We start from the raw sequence: 19,580 nt of genomic DNA, 5'->3' as shown, positions 1-19,580 counted from the left end.
TTCTGTGAAGCGTGTGGGTGATTTGCACGCGCTCTCGGTGAGCCAGTCGTGCTTGGAGTTTGGGCCCAATGACTCAAGGGTCATACTCAAACCTAGGCACGGTTATGTGCCGAAATCCCTCAACACACCGTTTCGGGCTCAGGTTATTGCCCTGTCTGCCCTGCCGGTGTCAGGGGAGGATGGAGACTCGAGTCTTCTTTGCCCTGTCAGGGTTTTAAGAGCTTATGTGTCTCGCTCTGCTGCCTCTCGGCAGACGGAGCAGCTATTTGTCTCGTTCGGTGGACGTTCCAAAGGAATGGCTGTTTCGAGACAGACTCTATCCAGATGGATAGTTGACGCCATAGCGTTAGCTTACGCTTCCAGGGGCCTTCAGTGCCCGTTGGGCGTCAGAGCACACTCCACAAGAGGCGTCGCCTCGTCGTGGGCGTGGTCTACTGGGATCTCCTTGCAGGATATATGTATGGCGGCGGGTTGGGCCTCGCCGTCTACATTTATCAGGTTCTATAACCTGGAGGTTCCCGCCTTGCAAGCAAGGCTGCTGTCGGTATAGAAGAATCAGGGCCCTGAGGGGAATTCTGAATTCATGAGCGCTAGGCGCTGCCGACTGTTATATGGGCAGTATTGCGTAAGACCCGCATTGCCACATTGGTCAGGCCTTGCCTCTGCTGTGTGATGTCATATTGCCGCATCTACGGATGCTGCTAGATATGGGACGGAGGGTTTTTCCCCCTTTTTTCTGTCCCGGACTCTCTGTGAGTCCCTCAGGTGACTGTGCACTGTAAATCCTGGGTGTTGCTTCAGGTTTATCGGTGTGTGATCCCTGCGCGCACGGCGTTTTACATCGGGTTCCCGTAGCGTCTTAGCTAAGACGCAGTACGAGAGAGCTCTCGTAAGAGAACGTACTCGGTTACTAAACGTAACCTCGGTTCTCTCTAGAAGAGCGAACGAGTACTGCGTTCTCTGCCGTGCGTACGATTCACTCTGGTTCGCTTCGGCGATGAAATAAATCAGGTGAGTCAGCCTTTTCGAGCTCCTTTTATAGGTTGGGCCACACCCGTTTCGGCGGGAAGTGGCAAGAAGGGCGCGAAGCGCCCTTATTGGTCTGATGTTGCATCAGCCCGCGCTCGATAGGCTGTGCAGTTGCCGCAGAACAAGCCAATGAGCGAACGAGCCGTCTCGCCTATGGCTGTGTACTGCTGCAAATGCGCTTTACAAAAATACAAAATTAAGGATAATTTTTTGCTTCAGTATTTCGTGAAAAGAGACTTTTCCCGTAGCGTCTTAGCTAAGACGCAGTACTCGTTCGCTCTTCTAGAGAGAACCGAGGTTACGTTTAGTAACCAAGTACGATTTATCAGGTTTTTTTTTTTTTAAATTAGAGCCCATTGCTGCCTCGGAGAAATTGCCAGTGTGATTTAATCATATGAGTAGTTTATGTCTTCCAGTTAACCCATGATACTCCAGAGGTTTCTGTCAAATATAATTTAATCGTTTAACTTTTCATGGAGCAAATGAAATGAAATTTAAATATCTTACCATTATAAATATATTTTCCTGCATTTATGTGTCTCTCTAAAATCACTGCAGACATGCTGACAGATAAAGATGGTAACAGGTTTTTATTGTTCTATAGCTGCAAAATATTCATTACTTCCTCTCACATTTAATAATAAAGTAGTTTCACATACTCACCCTTGCCTTGTGTGACATTATTCAGCTACTTAATTACTCGGATTATGTCTGTCTCTTATAAAGGTATTTTTATTTTATTTTAATTTTTTGTTTTGATAAGGCTCATGCATTTGTCTGAAGCTGATGTGAAGTGATGATCCTCCAGGCAGACATCCTTTGGAGGCATGAATTATTCAGAATACTGAAATAAAAAGTATGTATTAATAACATAAAAAATCTTTACAAAAAAAATAAATAAAGTGAATGCTCTGTGTTCCTCATTGAACAGGACTCCATGACAAGAAAAATCCAGTCGAGGAGAGTTTTGCAACCTATTTGCACAGAAATGAAGGTAAGACTACAGTTTCCTTTTTACCCCCTACTAATATTTGAATCAGTACATATTTAAAAGTTAATTTTTCCTATTTTCTGCCTTGTGTGAACATTGGATATTCTTGTTATAGATAACTCTGGAAAACAGTCCCTGACTGATTTAGTTTATCTCAAAATTGCTGGTGAGAGTAAAGGCATAATGGATGAAATGGCCATAGTGAATAATGGCTAATGATTGGCTCCTGTGAGTCAGATGTTGGAAGCATGGAGAAAAAATTTCTGTTTTATCAAACAGTCAAATTTAAATCAGAAAATTTGACAAGGTCTTCTGAATTTTGTTAAGAAGAAAAGTAAATGGTTCCTTCGAATTATATGCAAATCATAACTGTATGCTATAAAAGTCACGCATAGTCAAAGCTAAATATAACTTTAAATTAAATTAACTTGATATTTTCTTTTTAATTGTTCCTTGAACCATTTTTCTTTGTGATTTTAAAAAAAAGAAACTAGTGATGTTTTTTTGGGGGGATTTTGTTTTGGTCAGAAAATATGTTGGTCTTATTTTTTTCTCTCTCAGATCTAACAAGCAGCCTTTTTAATAAAATACCATGCTTACTTCCAAGGGTGATGACTCAGTATGCTGTGGGCTTTACACAAGGTTACATGCAGAGATTTTTCTTTCAGTTCCTTAGAGTCTACTTGCTTAAACTTTTAATTAAACTTGTTGGAAATCCTTTAGAAACGTGTTACTTTCTTACTGCTAATCAGATAAGAAGTCCGTCGGATTATCCATGAGCCATCACAGCTCTAAATTGAATGATGAGTCTCATTTTACAACACCAATCCTGACTAATTTTTCTCATTTGAATCCCAAATTTCTTTTAATTTGTAGCTTCAAATGTAATAATCAATTTTTGCTTCAATATATACGGTATATATTTTAATTGTGGATATAAACTGGAATGCTAATGAACTTCCAGCTGTGCTGGTATAGTTTTCTTGTGGTAACCTTGGTAACTATGAGTGGGTGGGTCTTAAGCAGGGTATATCTCACTGTACAAATGTTATCTGCGTCAGTGTCTCTCTCTACAAATAATGAAGCTGAGTTTAGTTACTTAAAAAAAAACAGCATATTTTATACCCCTCGTTGCTGAGAAATATAATGTAGTGAATGTGATTCAGTATCGATTAATAAAAGTCACGTGGTAGTTTTTGAGCCTCTGAATGTTACTTTTTGCACAACGCAGTCTCAGATATCTGTGTGTGTGTGTGTGTGTGTGCGAATCAATTAAAGAAGCGCATTAATATAGAACGGTGATAAAACTGAATGGTTTTAATGCATTGGCCTTGTCACACACACACATAAAGTGGTGTTTAGTATGGTCACACTGTGTATCTGTTATTCAAGAAACATTTGAAAAGTTTAAAAACAATTTATGAAGAAAATCTTCAGAAGCTATTTGCATAAATGAAATAGGCCTTTTTTATCGTATCATTTAAAAATGTGAATGTACTGTACAGAATGCATTGGGGGGGGGGGGGGGGGGGGGTTTGGCATAGTGGCTAACCAGAAAATTACAAATGGCACGTCATGCCAAAAAGGTTGCCGACCTCTTACATAGTATAACAAGTCTTAATGATTAGTCTTAATGATTTTGTGTGCTTGCATTTGTAGGCCTAAATCTGATTCAAAATGCTTAAATTTTCACATTCATTGCTTTGGTCTGTATTTTTATCTGCTCAGCAGGAGGAAGTTCCTCATTTTCCATGTAAAGTAGGTCTGTTGTCAACCAGTCGTGAAACACATGACCATTCTTGGTGAATCGCCTTTAATGTTATCCTTCATAAAAGTTCTTAGGTTTTAAATTCCCAAAGTGGTAAGTGTTTTGTCCTGGAGAGCATGTGGGACTGATGTGAAGCTTGCATTCTTGTGTCGATTAAAACCAGTGTGGGACCACAGGGGAGAAAGAGAGGGGGAACCTGTAGAAATCCTCCGCTTCTGTTCTGAAAAACCTTTTAATCTCTGAAACGCTGAACGGCGAGAGCGGGCGACACGTGAGCTGTGAACTCTGCTAGTGAAACAGATGAGAGAGGGAGATATAACAAGTGGAGAGGGAGGGAAGGAGGAAGGGAGGGGGAGAGTGTGTGAATGAGGGTGGTGAGAGAGCGTTAGGATGAGAGCTCAGTTCCAGAGAGACTCGCTTTGCCTTTGCCCGCTCAGTTTTGAAGACATCAGGAGACTGAGACCAGGAGAGGAACCTTGCAGGCGGGGCTTTGCCTATCACAGTTTTTCGTGTCTCTTTCCTTCTGTTTTGTTCTTTCTACGGGTGAAGCCTCCTACATTAACTGAAGCAGCAGGACCACATGCAACAGGGTGTAGAAGCCAAACTCCCTGCATTTCTTTAGCTTCTCTGTTCAAGAAAAGAGCAGGAAAGAGATGCCCTGATACTCAGGAAAAATTTTAGAAGAAAACAAAAACATCACTGTGTAGGGGTCCTTGTTTCCGTAGCTTTCGTTCTACATTTGTTAAGGAAACCTTCAAAGTTATGACTAAAAGAAAGTGGGAGGGGAGGAGAGAAGGCTTCAAAGTCAGCTCCACAAGGGAGGAGGCACAGGGGCCCGGGCGCCCCTCCACCAGAGGACGCTTCTCAGAGTCGTGGAAGAGACTGAGCTCCAGACAAGGCTCTACCAAGAGGTCAGGACTGTCCTCACAGCAAATAGCGGTAAGAAGCAGAACAGCATGTATGTGTGCTCCGTTCTTCCCAGTTTGTTGAATTTGGAGCAAGGGGGGTGGGTGCAGGGGAGGGACTGCTGATGGAAGGGAGGAAGAGCAGAGAACGAAGGCATGGGATCACACAGAGATAGAAAGGGGGTGCACAAAAGAGTCTGGCTTAAGCAGGTGGGAATCTAAAGGTCCCCTTCTGCCTCGAAGGATGTAAGTGAAAAGTTTCAGCAGGTTGTGACCAATAAAGGGTTTTTATGATGATGAATGATGCTTTCGTATGCACAGAACAAAAGCAAGAAGTGAGACGAGATGGTCTGAGAAAGAATGAGAAGCTTTTATTTTGCATATATATGTACCACAATCAGGTGTTCTGCCAAGACCATGTGCCATATGGAAAACGTTGTTGTCTGATATAAAGTGCTTTATTGCGCCAGGCCATAGAATAGTCTGTGTGCTAAGTGGGGGGAAATCACATCTCTGTAGTCAAAAATTTCAAGCATGTTGCATTTCCAGCAAGGAGACTCCAACCCCCTGATGTGTTGATCTTTTTTTTGACTGATTTAAAATAGCAGTCGATTAGTACAGAATGAGGGGAAAATCAGTGGGTCAGTTGTTGCTAAGCACACGAGTGTGCCCTGAAACATGCTCTAAACCATCTGTCACACTGAAGACAGTTTCTTTTGGCACTTTTATGCAAATTCAGTCGCACAGTTTGAATGACTTAGCTAGAGGGATAGATATTGTATTTTTTTTTTATTTTATTTTGCAGAAAAATGCAGAAAGTCTTCTGTTAGGTTATTGAAATTAAATAGAAGTCTATGGTGCATCCCAATTTAGATATCCAAGTAAACTTGTTTAGGGTTTTTGAACCTAGAGCTGAGGTCAGCTGATCAAACACACTGCATGTCCTAACAAAGAGGATAGTCAAGTCAAGTCATCTTTATTTATATAGCGCTTTAAACAAAATACATTGCGTCAAAGCAGCTGAACAACATTCATTAGGAAAACAGTGTGTCAATATGCAAAATGACAGTTAAAGGCAGTTCATCATTGAATTCAGTGATGTCATCTCTGTTCAGTTTAAATAGTGTCTGTGCATTTATTTGCAATCAAGTCAACGATATCGCTGTAGATGAAGTGTCCTAAACTAAGCAAGCCAGAGGTGACAGCGGCAAGGAACCGAAACTCCATCGGTGACAGAATGGAGAAAAAAACCTTGGGAGAAACCAGGCTCAGTTTGGGGGCCAGTTCTCCTCTGACCAGACGAATCCAGTAGTTCAATTCCAGGCTGCAGCAAAGTCAGATTGTGCAGAAGAATCATCTGTTTCCTGTGGTCTTGTCCTGGTGGTCATCTGAGACAAGGTCTTTACAGGGGATCTGTATCTGGGGCTCTAGTTGTCCTGGTCTCCGCTGTCTTTCAGGGATGTAGAGGTCCTTTCTAGGTGCTGATCCACCATCTGGTCTGGATACGTACTGGATCCGGGTGACTGCAGTGACCCGCTGATCTGGACACAGACTGGATCTGGTGGCTACGGTGACCTCGGAATAAGAGAGAAACAGACTAATATTAGCGTAGATGCCATTCTTCTAATGATGTAGCAAGGATAGCAGTGTAAGGAAGTCCATGTAAGGAAGTTTTGTGCTAGTTGACAAAACTGTCATTTGTCTTTTTAATCTACTGCTGCACTGTCACAAAGTTTTACATTCACTGATGTTGTACATGCAAAATGTTTAGTTTTCTGTCATCGTTGCAGATCCAGCTGATTTGTTACCAAGATAATGTTATATAATTGGCCAAATGAGAAATCCCATGAATGACAGGTGATATTCTAGAAAGCATCTGCACGGGTGTATATACAACTAGTAATATTTTGCATAGTGTAACATAATTTTTCTGCATAATTTTTCAATCTGAACTACTTGCATGACTGGTCAAAAATAAATAAATAAATGAATACAATAAATCCTTTTTGTTGAGCCCTGCATTACACACCAAAGCATGTATGCATTGACATAAACAGACATCTGCAATCATAGAGATGGAAGTCATTAACTAGCTACTTAGTCTTAAGTGCAGTTGCAATTAGGCTACTGAAATATAGCAGAGTAGCATTTTTAAGTAGCTCATACAGAGTATTTTATGCAAACTGAAAATATTTTCTTCATCATTCAAAAATTACTCTAAGGCTACTGTCACACACAGCATGCCATTCAGTACTGTTCTGAATGTAAAAAAAAATATGCAGTTTATACATGGATGAAAAAAAAGGAAAATACACTATGGGGTAAATTTACTTAGCAAAATTAGGAATATCTAAAGTCTTGATGCATGTCTGAAAAAAAGCTCCAGTTTAAGGACAAGGTGATAAGTGGTATACCAATGAAGTGTAGAAGTGTATATCAATACCTTCTGAAGTAAAAACAATCATTTGGCAAGTTCACTCTCATCCATGGTGTATTTAAATCCATCCAGTAAATGTATACTTGCTGCTTCATGCCTAAGCTCTGTTGTTAAATACTACATTCTTATTAACAGTATTGTCTTTATGTGGGTGGGTGTAAAATTATTTGTGGTCATGTTGCTATAGAAACGTCTCTGTTTATCATATAGATCTTTTGATTCGCATCTTTATCAACTTTGACACATTTAGACTGCCCATATATCCACTGGTTCACTGTTGATTTGAAAAATGTGCATGTTTGTAAACCATACATCCATTTGTTGTCTAGTGCAAATTTTTTCTGTGATGTTTAATAGAGACATTTTTGTCACAAGGCACCTGCTGGAGAACCATGATTAAAAAAAACAAAAGATAACAAATGTGTCACCAAATGGTGTTAGGGAGATATTAAGGCGAGAAATACTGGGAAGTTCTAAGAAAGTACCATGCACTCGTGTTGCATTATGAATTGTGATGAGTGAAATTTAACTTGTGTTGTTTAAAGTGTCTTTGTTAATGTACATGTACTTTAAAAGTCTCCTCGAAGAGTTTTACAGTTTTATATCCTAACTCAGAGGAAGTTTGCTTTCATGCTCTGCAGGCCGGATATTAGGCACTAAGTGGCAGTGCAAACAGTGAGGAGCATGTGCGTGCCAACACTACTGCTCAAACAGGCTAATTGTTCTGTAACGTGGTTTTGAAACAAAGGAGTCTGATGAGAACCTTGGCAACTGTATCTTGGAAACGGAGTCATTTATATATCTTTGTTTCTTTATATGGGTTTATCAGTGGGAGGTGTTAATAGAGATAGTGCTATAGTATGGTAAACTATAGAAATTCCCAGTCAATATTCTGTACTTTAGTGTTTACATGCTGTTTAAATCCCGATGAAGTCCACATGGACTTCAGGTTTAAAAATTAAGCGTAGAGTGTGCACCTTGTCATATTACTACACCCCTGTTCATTCACAGTCTGAAGTTATGTCACCAGATATGTGTCCCTTTGTGTTTACCTACAAAGACTGGTTAACGACTTTCTTGTTCGTAAACATTCAGAAAATTGATCTTGTGCTTGGTTGGTGTTAAGGCAGTCTTAAACAACATTACACTGGGAGCTGAAAAAGGAGAGGATCAGAGTTTGGAATGAGCCGTTGCAACCTCCGGGGGCTAATTTTGTTCTGCTACCACAGGGCTTTAAGCCTGGTGGATGTGGCTTACTTCGGTTGTTATGGCAACAGTCGCACATATCGCTTGGCACATTAACAGTCCACTTCTCACTACAGATACAAATATGTCACTAGAGTTCATATGCTTTTTAAATTAGTCTAAATTATTGAATACCACTAAACTGTAGTGATTACATCACTTCTTGTCACCTCTTGTCACCAATTTTTTATCTATGATTTTGTTGGGCAAGGTTGCAACCCTAATTAGCTTTAAAGGATTGTTCGGGGTCCAATGCAAGCTCAATCAGCAACATTTATGGCATAATGTTGTTTAACATAAAAAATTATTAAGACTTGTCCTTTACAATGTTTTTACAAGATGTAAAAGCAGAAGTGTTTCGAATTTTATGAATTAACTCTTCTGTTCAAATTTGTGTATAATTTGTTCTATTATGCTGTTCTTATCATTTTTATGGTTGTTTTAGGTGTAACTTTGTCTTGGCATTTGAATTTAACTATACAGAGAAAAGGTTAATAAGTGATTTTTTTTTTCTCGAAATTCATGGTTACACAAATGCTATTTATGTTTTGTGAAACAGGTAAGTCCTGTAAAAGTTTATTTCCATCTTTAACACAAGATTTAATTTTTCTGCTTTTCCATGACCGATCATGCCACTGCTGAATAACCCAGGTGCCCAGGTCTCAAATCACCGTCCCTCAGCATTAGATGAAATAACAGGCGTGAATTGGAAAGGTCCTCCCTCTGGTAAAGCCGAATGGCCTCTGGAGAGGGAGAGTCTCTGACAGCTGAAAAAGCCTAACAGAACCCAGCATTCCTCTCAGCGGATTAATGAGCTCACACTCCTGTCTGTGTTCGTTTCTGATAAAAGCTTTTTTCTCGAAAGCCATTCACCGCAGGGACCTAGGGAGCCTGTTGCTAGGATGGCCTCAGACAAAAAATAATTTTTATTTAAAAATACACACAGTCAACATAATTGGAATTTTGCACAATTTGTTCATTTGATTAACATAAAGTAAAAAGACACATTTAGCTCAACCGTCTGCACCCTCTGTGATTGCGATTTCTCTTTACAGTCTGAAAACAGCGGCTGCTTTAAAAAGCTATTTAATACGGAGTTCTCTCTTTAACTGCTGTTAAATACTTTGTTAAAATTATGGTTCACCCAAAAATGTATGTTTTGTCATAACTTACCCATTCTTTTGTTGCTTCAAAATGGTATTTCTTTCTGATACCCACTGTTTTTTTGTCAATAGAAACATAATTATTTAAATGAAAAACATGAGATGTGAAGTGTCACACACGGAATTGGTAATGTCACTGTAAATTATAAGACATCTTGTTCTTTTCACTTCCAAAGACTGTACATATTGACTGTACTGTAAAATTACATGAAGTCATGTTAGATTTATAGGCCCCCATGCAATCAGTTGTAATTTTTTTTCCCCAAATTCTGTTTTATTTATTTTTTTAATTTTTATTTATTTTATTTAAAATGTTCTAGACTCTGTTCTACATGAACATCGTTCTAGACTCAGGGCTGCAGAGAGAAAATGGAGCAAATCAAAAAGCACAACTGACCTTAGTGTGTATCTGTCACCCCTCGCTTCCTACTCCCTACACGCTCCCTACAAGGCTGCTAAAACGACATACTACCACAACAAAATTAACAACTGTTTTGACTCTCGCAAACTTTACAAAGCTTTCTCTTCTCTTTTCTGTCCTCCTCCCCCTCCTCCTTCATCAACTCTTACAGCTGATGACTTTGCAAAGTTCTTTATAAATAAAACAAATAACATCAATGACCAACTCTCCATACCACAAACCAATGATAACTTCATAATGACAAATACACACTCTCTCTCCTCATACTCTCCACTCTCGGAGACGGATGTTTCCAGACTTATCCTTTCCAATCATCCTGCTCCCTGTCCATTTGATCCTATCCCCACTCACATTCTTCAGGCCATTTCTTCTTCAGTCATACCTTCTCTTACTCACATTATCAACACCTCTCTTCACACTGGTATATTTCCCACATTATTTAAACAGGCTCGGGTAAGCCCACTGCTTAAGAAACCCTCTCTAAATCAAGCACTTTTAGCAAACTAAAGACTGGTATCCCTTCTTCCGTTCATTTCAAAGACATTTGAGCGAGTTGTGTTCAACCAACTTTCTATGTTCCTTGCACAGAACAACCTCTTTGACAAAAACCAATCTGGCTTCAAAAGCTGCCACTTAACAGAGACTGCCCTGCTCTCGGTTACTGAAGCCTTGATACTGGCAAGAGCAGCTTCCAAATCCTTAGTACTAATCTTGCTGGATCTGTCTTCTGCTTTTGACGCAGTTAACCACCAGATCCTCCTCTCCACCCTCATAAAGATGGGCATCTCAGGAATCACACTCCAATGGTTCTCATGGTAGGTCTTTCAGGGGGTCTTGGAGAGGTGAGGTTTCGAAATTAACAACTTCTTGCTGCTGGGGTTCCTCAAGGCTCAGTATCAGCCAACCCAGCACTTCATCACAACTTTTTATATACAGCTGGGTTCATCAACTGTTACCCCTTCCAGGCCAGCCAGACTTGTAATTGATGATCAGTTAAGCTTCACAGACCATATTGCTACAATGGCCGGGTCCTGCAGATTTGTACATTAGGAAGATTAGACCCTTGCTATCAGAACAAGCTGCACGACTCCTTGTCCAAGCTCTCTGTAAACTGGACTATTGTAATGCTCTCTAGGCGGGCCTTCCTGCATGTACTATCAAGCCTCTGCAACTGATCCACAATGCAGCAGTGAGAGTAGTCTTTAACGAGCCAAAAAAAGCTCTCTTCATTAGTTTACACTGGCTTCCAGTAGCTGCTCACATTAAATTCAAGGTAATGATGTTTGCCTACAAGACAACAACTGGTGCTGCACCAATGTACCTAAACACACTAGTTCAAACTTATGCGCCCTCCATTAGCTTGTGTTCTGCAAGTAAACGATGCCATCTGATTCCATCCCAAAGAGGCAAAAAATCACTATAATAGACCTTTTCCTGGATTGTGCCCAGCTGGTGGAATGACCTGTAAATGTTAACCAGTCTTTTACCATACATTTCTCTCTCTCTCATCTATCTATCTGTAAATTATGTTTATATATGTAAAAAGCTTATTTTGAGTCAGTCTCTACCCTTAAAACAACCCGTTTATCCCATAACACACTAGCACAGCAGACTGTCTTTAAAGAGATGATGGTGCATCGGTAACAGCCAACAAACCAACTTGTGGCAGATTAATTTTTTCCTGGCAGTATTTACCCCAAGCTCACACACATCTTGCCCAGACCATTTCATTGCACTACTCTTGTTGAGATGACAGAAAAATGCAAAGCATGTGACTCCTGCCTCAACCAGCTCCCCACATTAGCATTTCCCTTCTCAGAATGGCTGGATTGGCCTAGGATTGATGCATCTATTAATTTCAGTGTGGATGACCCCTTTATAGTGGTCAAAGGGAGTAAGACTGTAATAAACACCATTATATTTATACAGTGCTGCTTTTATTGGCTATTCCTATTAGCAGCTAATTGCCAGGTTGCCTTGGTAACACACTTGGCACAGGGAACTAATGTAAAATTTATGTCAAGCAAGTGTGGCATTTCCTCCTCTGCTCTGTTAGCATGGTTGCACTCAGCTCAGGGATCAGGGGTGCCATACTATGAAAATAGATCCATCCTGTAAAATGTGCTAAGATACAGATATTTATTGTTATTAAATGTTAATTTATAGCTCTGTCAGCTTACCTCTATTAAATTACCTTACCCTCTTATATTTGGGAATAGCTAAAAGGTTTGGTTACACTTTATTTTAAGGGCCAATTCTCACAATTAACTATTTGCTTATTAGCATGCATATTACTAGCATATTGGATTTTTTTTAGTACTTATAAAGCACATATTAATGCCCTATTCTGCATAACCATATTTTAGATTGCATTATGCACCAGATACATAAACTTAAAAGCTACCTTACTAAACTATTAATAATCAGCAAATTAGGAGTTTGTTGAGGGAAAACTTTTAGTTTTGGGCAGTCGTGGCCTAGTGGTTAGAGAGTTTGACTCCTAACCCTAGGGTTGTGGGTTTGAATCTCGGGCCAGCAATACCACGACTGAGGTGCCCTTGAGCAAGGCACCGAACCCCCAACTGCTCCCCGGGTGCCGCAGCATAAATAGCTGTCCACTGCTCCGGGTGTGTGTTCACAGGGTGTCACACACTCTGTGTGTGTGCACTCTGGATGGGTTAAATGGAGAGCATGAATTCTCAGTTTTGGGTCGCCATACTTGCCTGAATGTCACGTCACACTTTCACTTTCACTTTTAATAGTGAATAATCATTTCCTATTCTAAAGTGTTACCAAAGCTTACCAAAAGTATTTTTGAAGACTTAAGAGGTTTTTTATCAGTTAAATGTGTTTTTATTATTTCTTATTTAGTGGTTAATTATGACAATAAACTTAAATCCAGGCCCATGCCCAGTTGCCCCAATTTGTTATTTGATATTGAATTCATATGCATGATTTTATGGTAGATATATTGGATATTTGATTATTCTTTTTCTGTATGTTTTATATTTTGATTATATCTGCTATTTCTTAAAGTTAACCTAAAGATCCTGAACTGAACATGATTTTTTTTTTTTCATACTATACATTGTAATATAGGGCTGCAACTAACGATTATTTTGATAATCGATTTGTTGGCCAATAATTTTTTACGATCAATCGATTAATTGGATTAAAACCCCTATTTTCTTTATTTTAATTTTACTGACAAAAACACACTATTCAACATTCTTCTCCAATGTCCTTAAAGGGTTAGTTCGCAGAACAATGAAAATTATGTCATTAATGACTCACCCTCATGTCGTTCCAAACCAGTAAGACCTCCGTTTATCTTTGGAACACAGTTTAAGATATTTTAGATTTAGTCCGAGAGCTTTCTGTCCCTCCATTAGAACTGTGTGTACAGTATACTGTCCATGTCCAGAAAGGTAATAAAAAAATCTTCAAAGTAGTCCATGTGATATCAGAGGGTCATTTTTTGAAGCATTGAAAATACATTTTGGTCCAAAAATAGCAAAAACTACTAGGGGTGCAGAGATCGAGATCGTCCGATCGTTAATGCGCATCTCGTCAGTAAAGCCGGTTCTCTAATCAGCGGTAAATTCCCTCAGGTTCGTGATTTCACATAGAGCAGCTGTTACTACACAGAGCCGTTGTTAACTGACTAGTTGCGCAAATAAACGCTGATGATGAACGTGGATTTGTGCAGCTTCTCGGTTAACAATGACTCTGTGTAGTAACAGCGGCTCTATGTGAAATCACGCACCTGAGGGAATTAACCGCTGATTAGAGAACTGGCTTTACTGATGAGATGCGCATAACAATCGGTCCACCCCTAAAAACTACAACTTTATTCAGCATTGTCTTCTCTTCCGTGTCTGTTGTGAGCGAGTTCAAAACAAAGCAGTTTGTGATATCCGGTTCGCGAACGAATCACTCCATGTAACCAGATCTTTTTGAACCAGTTCACCAAATCGAACTGAATCTTTCGTTCGTTATCTGGCTCGGCTCTGTGTTCATCTTCAGTTCTCTCTTCACAGCAGTTCAGTCAGTGTACTGTTTGAGTAAATGAATTACACCACGATATTGGTTTGTTTTAACTCAGAGGGAGTGTCAGCCACATAAAAAAAATTAACAGCTTAAGTCATTTGTGGATTAATGCTTATTGGAGACGCGAACCATTTAAAACGATTCAGTTCGATTTGGTGAACTGGTCCAAGAAGATCCAGTTACATCGAGTGATTCGTTCGCGAACCGGATATCACTAAACTGCAATGTTTTGAACTCGCTCATAACAGACACGGAAGAGAAGACAATGCTGAATAAAGTCATAGTTTTTGCTATTTTTGGACCAAAATGTTTTTTAGATGCTTCAAAAAATTCTAACCGACCCTCTGATGTCACATGGACTACTTTGATGATGTTTTCTTACCTTTCTGGACATGGACAGTATACCGTACACACAGTTTCAATGGAGGGACAGAAAGCTCTCGGACTAAATCTAAAATATCTTAAACTGTGTTCTGAAGATGAACGGAGGTCTTACGGGTTTGGAACGACATGAGGATGAGTCATTAATGACATAATTTTTATTTTTGGGTGAACTATCCCTTTAAAACAAAAATGCCACCTGAATGCTATGAAAACATACAGTGCTTAATTTATTAGACCACCTGTCATAAGACAAAACATAAATATTTTAGGAATCTGTCAAAAAAAAAAAATTTTATTGTAATTTTTGGACAAGATAACAAACTGAAACAACTAAATAGTATTTATTAATATAATAACAAAAATGGCCTCCTTTGCTTTTGATAACAGCTCACATGCTTGCTGGCATTATGTACTTTTTGACTAATTGGGTATCTGAATAATAAAAAAAATATATAAAGCACTTGACAATTTTTTCTGCCTTTCTTTCACAGATAACAGCAATAATTATATTATAGCGTTAAAAATAGCTTATTACTGTTACTAAAAAGCTTAAGCATATTGGAGGTCTAACCAATACAGAAAGCAAAAAAATAATTTTGGTAATTACCGATTCTGTTAGTTAAGAGCAGCAGTGCCACAAACCTTACAAAATTGGTTAAAAACCTTACATAAACAGTTAATCACTGTAGGCTATATAGTGAATATTAGGGGTGTAACGATTCACTCATTTTCTCGATGCATCGATTACAAACCCTGACGATGCATATGCATCGATCTTGAAACATTTTTTTCAGGATCTTGGACAGTAATCGATTTAAAACGCTAAGAATCAAATGAATCGCGATTTCTATAGCGATTCAATGCTTTCAAAATATATACACATTAAATTACTACACCCAATTAATGGAGACCTTGAACAGTGTTTGTGCCTAGCATCTATCCTTCACACGCTCCACTATTACCGCCCGAGACTGTCATAGGATTGTGCTTGCGCTCAGTTCGTCTAGGACTCGTGGCCAGTAATATTAAAGTGAAGTAGCTTTACCTTTCTATAGTTTGTCAATGGCTCTCTGCATCTTACCGACGGCGTTACCTGAGCAGTCGAAAGCTGCATATTTATTGCATGGACAGAGCAGAAATATAAGTGTCTAAATCATATGCACAGTTCCATCGAATGATAAATGTGTTTTAACAATGCTGATGAACCGAATGTGCAAAGGAAACTGAGGAAATAACCACAGCAGTAACAACGACCTTGAAATTAGAGCACAAGGTTTATCTGATAATAAGATGCATGAAAGTAGCGTTTGTTGCTTTAGCAAACAGACATCTGGTGCATTTTCTTTCAGGATCATCATTCGCTGATGGAGTGGAAAAGTTAAATAGCTACTATAGCATTTTATTTTGTGAAAATGAGATAAAGAAGTTTTCACACTGAAAGAGAAGTGATCTCGCTCTCATAGACGTGCCAGGCTTTATCTGCAGCTAAACTATATTACAACAATATTAATTTATTCAATAAACAAATTTATGAATGATGCAGTGCTAATTGACAATTTATTACGGTACAGAATTATGGTTTATTATTGTACTATAAAGTATATTTTCTACCTTATTCTGTTCAGAAAATGTAAATAATAGCTAATTAAATCTAGTAGCCTATATAAAACAATCATAAAATTGCCATTAGGAAAAAATGAATGATTACAAATGACTGAGTATTGTCGAACAGTGTATTTGATTTCTTACAGTAAATTAAAAGTAATAAAAAAGAAGAGAATTCCTTGTAAAAAACAGAACAAAAATAATAATAATTACATAAAATGATTGTATTTGACATTTCTGTCACTTCTGAAATGATTGCTATGCCCCTGGTATGACAAAATGTTAGCTGTTATACATAATATTTTTAAAGCACTTTTTTTAAAAATCTTGTTTGACATACACTTTTATGTATGCCATATCATGCCATAGCATCATTAACAATGGACAAAAGGTATTTTTATTTTCTAACCTATGGTTCTCTAACCAAAAAGGCTGGTGTTATTTGCCCCCTGACTAAGCATTTAAAGAATTTAGGGGAAGCATTTAAATAATCCTGTGAATGCACTTAAAGAATTCAGAATCGAAATGTTATAATCGAATCGAATTTAAAAGTGAATCGAATTGAATTGAATCGTTCTAAATTTGCAAAAATCTTTCTTGAATCGACTCGAAAACCTATGAATCGTGAATCGAATCGAATCACTCGCTACCCAAAGATTCACAGCCCTAGTGAATATATTTTAAATCTCTAGTTAAAAAATGTAAACAATAAAGATAATAAACACAAATAAAATCACAGTAATGGTCTGCAGGATCACGCGTCGTGCACTTTCATCACAGTCGGTCTCTTCTTACTGTCATTTCTTTATCCTGTAAAAACAAAAAGTCTGATATTTATATTCAGACAATTACACGCTGCTGTTCCTTTACAGTTCCTACTCTCATAAATTACTTGCACTGTATGTTGACTTTTAACCCTAAATATAAATGTTAAACAACAGATATTTCAGCACAATGAATGGTTTTGTGCTGAATATCGTCTCCCTCGCCTCTCTGTGTTCTGTCCGTTTAACTCACGCGCTGATGCTCTTTCAATATGATTTTAACTCAATGCAGACGGTCAGGGTAGGCCTTTATGCAAAAATGGAAAGGCTTGCATGAATTTGTGACATTTACAGATAAGGATATGACCATTAACTAAAAGTTTTTTGTGCTGAGGATGCGCACACGTATCTGTAATAGCACCTGACAGGCAAGCCATTATGCTAATGCATCAGCTTGTATGTCAGTATTCAAGTAGCAGTACACTGCTAAGTATTTCAGTTTCGCAGCAGAAAGAACTTGACTCAAAGGTGACATATCATGAAAATCTGTCTTTTCCAAGTTTTAAGTGATATAATCACGTGAAACGTGAAATAGGTTAACCCAGTAACTTTGTTTGGGTAAGACTTTTTCTGCAAGCTCTGAGAAAACAAGCGCGTCTAATTTCGCTCCCTTGGTGACGTGGCAAAGGGATCTCATTATAATATTACCGCCCCTTAATCTGTAAGCTTCCACCCATGGCGCTGTAATTTTGATTTTGCAAGAGACAACGGTGTATCAGCACTAATGCCATGGCGAAAGTTTGGGCAAAACATGCTAAATATTCTGTTTTTGGCTGCACACAGACGAGCACAGAACACTATTTAGAGTACCAGCCTCAGGGGAGACAACAGAGCAGTGGATTTATTTACTGTATATTATTACTGCCACACAGATCTAAAACCTCTACAGCCATAACCATCTGTTTTTGTAACTCGAGTGTTTTTAACGTAAACTTGTTTGTGAGTAAGAACACAGTTTAGTACTCATTTAATACATGCTGTGACAGCCACTTTCTGTCCATGTGCTTTAGATGTGTGCACTCAGTAGACATGTGCTGGTATTCGGTAATACGATATATCACGGTAATGAATATGCACGATATTGTTATCATGGGCACTTCTAAATACCGTGAATAATTATACATTACAGATTATTCAGAATTTGGAATGCATTTTAAGAATACTTTTCCCATCAACTGGTCAAACTGCACAACACAGCTCTATGCTGCTTGAAAGATGCGTGTGCGCTCTGATGTAAACAAGCACGTATGAGAAGCACATGGGAAACACGTGAGAGACGTGTTCCTGCCAGAAAGCTTTATGGTGCTACCTTTCGTGGGGCTTAACAGTAACACAGAATAATATACGAACAATATCAGATTTGGATTGGTCTCATCTGACCGATACCCGATCTGGCAGAAATGTCAGTAGCAGAGACTATTCTGATACTGAGTATTGAATCGATGGAACCCTACTAATTGTCATTTTAATGTACATGCATTCCTTGTTTTGATAGTAAATAGTACACTTGTGTTGTTACCTACTTAACCATATATCAGGGACAAATTTGTACTCAGAAGTAAATCTGGCAAAATCTCTTTGGAGATGTTCTCATTTGTAAAAATTTTATAAAAAATAAATAAAGCTTTGTGTATATATATATATATTATATATATATTATATATATATATGTGTGTGTGTGTGTGTATGTTAAAGTGCAGAAAGTTTTTTTTAGGGTGAAGTTATAGTATTTATAACTAGCTTCATATAAAAACAGCAAAGGTTGAATGTCCCAATAGATGGCTAAGTAAATGTGTTTGGGTGCGTTTTGATCTACAATGACTTGCCATCGGCTGAGGTTTGTAACTATGGCAAATAATTGTCAGAAATGAGATCTATCTGCATATTTGTAGGAAGTCATTTGCGAAGCACTGCAATTTTCATAATTTTCATAATGAACCACATTTAAATAACAATTGCACCAGTCATTTTACATATCTTAATCAATTCATCTGCTCCAACAGGACAGAAAGTCTTCGTTCAAAGAGGCCAATTAATGGTCTTCATCTCCCACCACAGCCCTTATTAGGCTGACAAAAAAAATTAATGCAGAGGGAGATTAGAACAAGAAAAACTTAGTCCTGCAGTGAAAATCTGAAGAGTTGGAGAGATTCCTCAATGCAGGGCCACATAAAACCGCCTGTGCATTCCCTGTTAAGATGAGCAAAGCAATAACTAAATCAGTTCATCTTATGTGAATGCTCTTTTTATGGGGCTGTAACATTTACATAAAATATTTACCTCAAATTTTTGTAGCTCTGAACAAACACAACATTTATATTCTGGGGCTTTAAATGTCATTGAGTTGACACTTAATATGACAGAACTTTCTCAAAGTGTTAAAGAGATTAAATGTGCACTGTCATGACATTTATTAAATGATTTTTCTCTTCTTTCATTAGCATTATACTGTAAGTTGAGTGGGAATTGCTCTTGTCCAGACCTGCTAGTGTTTGTCTTCTAGTCATTTGTTCCTCACACATCCACACTTTCCAAAGCCAATTCAGATGAGACTCACAAAATGGTTGTGTCCTTTTTTTTTTTTTGCCAACGTTTGTTTCATTAACCTCTTTGTCTGTCTTAGTCCTTTGTTGTGTCTTTGACCCCATTGAATTGCTTCTAGGGATTATTAAATTCCGCATTTCTCTTTTTATCACTTTCTCTTTATAAAAAGCTGTTTTGATCTCTAAAAGCATCATCACCATTTAATAATGGAGCC

The 19,580-nt window shown here is 38.4% G+C and overlaps 1 protein-coding gene across 3 annotated transcripts in view; it reads left to right on the top strand.

Annotated features, from left to right (window-relative positions):
- Window positions 1-4,367: 4,367 nt before the first annotated feature.
- Window positions 4,368-19,580, top strand: part of trpm3 (transient receptor potential cation channel, subfamily M, member 3) — a 116,926-nt gene continuing 101,713 nt past the window's right edge. For 2 of the 3 annotated variants that reach the window (XM_059550912.1, XM_059550911.1), the window contains exon 1: window positions 4,369-4,727. In XM_059550912.1, the coding sequence (XP_059406895.1) occupies window positions 4,551-4,727 (177 nt within the window). In that variant the 5' untranslated portion in view covers window positions 4,369-4,550. Of the gene's footprint in view, window positions 4,728-19,580 lie in introns of all 3 variants that reach the window. The other variant, XM_059550916.1, reaches the window with a different exon arrangement.

The sequence above is a fragment of the Carassius carassius genome, chromosome 5 (genome assembly GCF_963082965.1).
Source record: "Carassius carassius chromosome 5, fCarCar2.1, whole genome shotgun sequence".
In the NCBI taxonomy this organism is placed as follows: Eukaryota; Metazoa; Chordata; class Actinopteri; order Cypriniformes; family Cyprinidae; genus Carassius; species Carassius carassius.
Note: the sequence above shows the minus strand (reverse complement) of the source record. Positions and strands in the feature narration are given on the sequence as shown.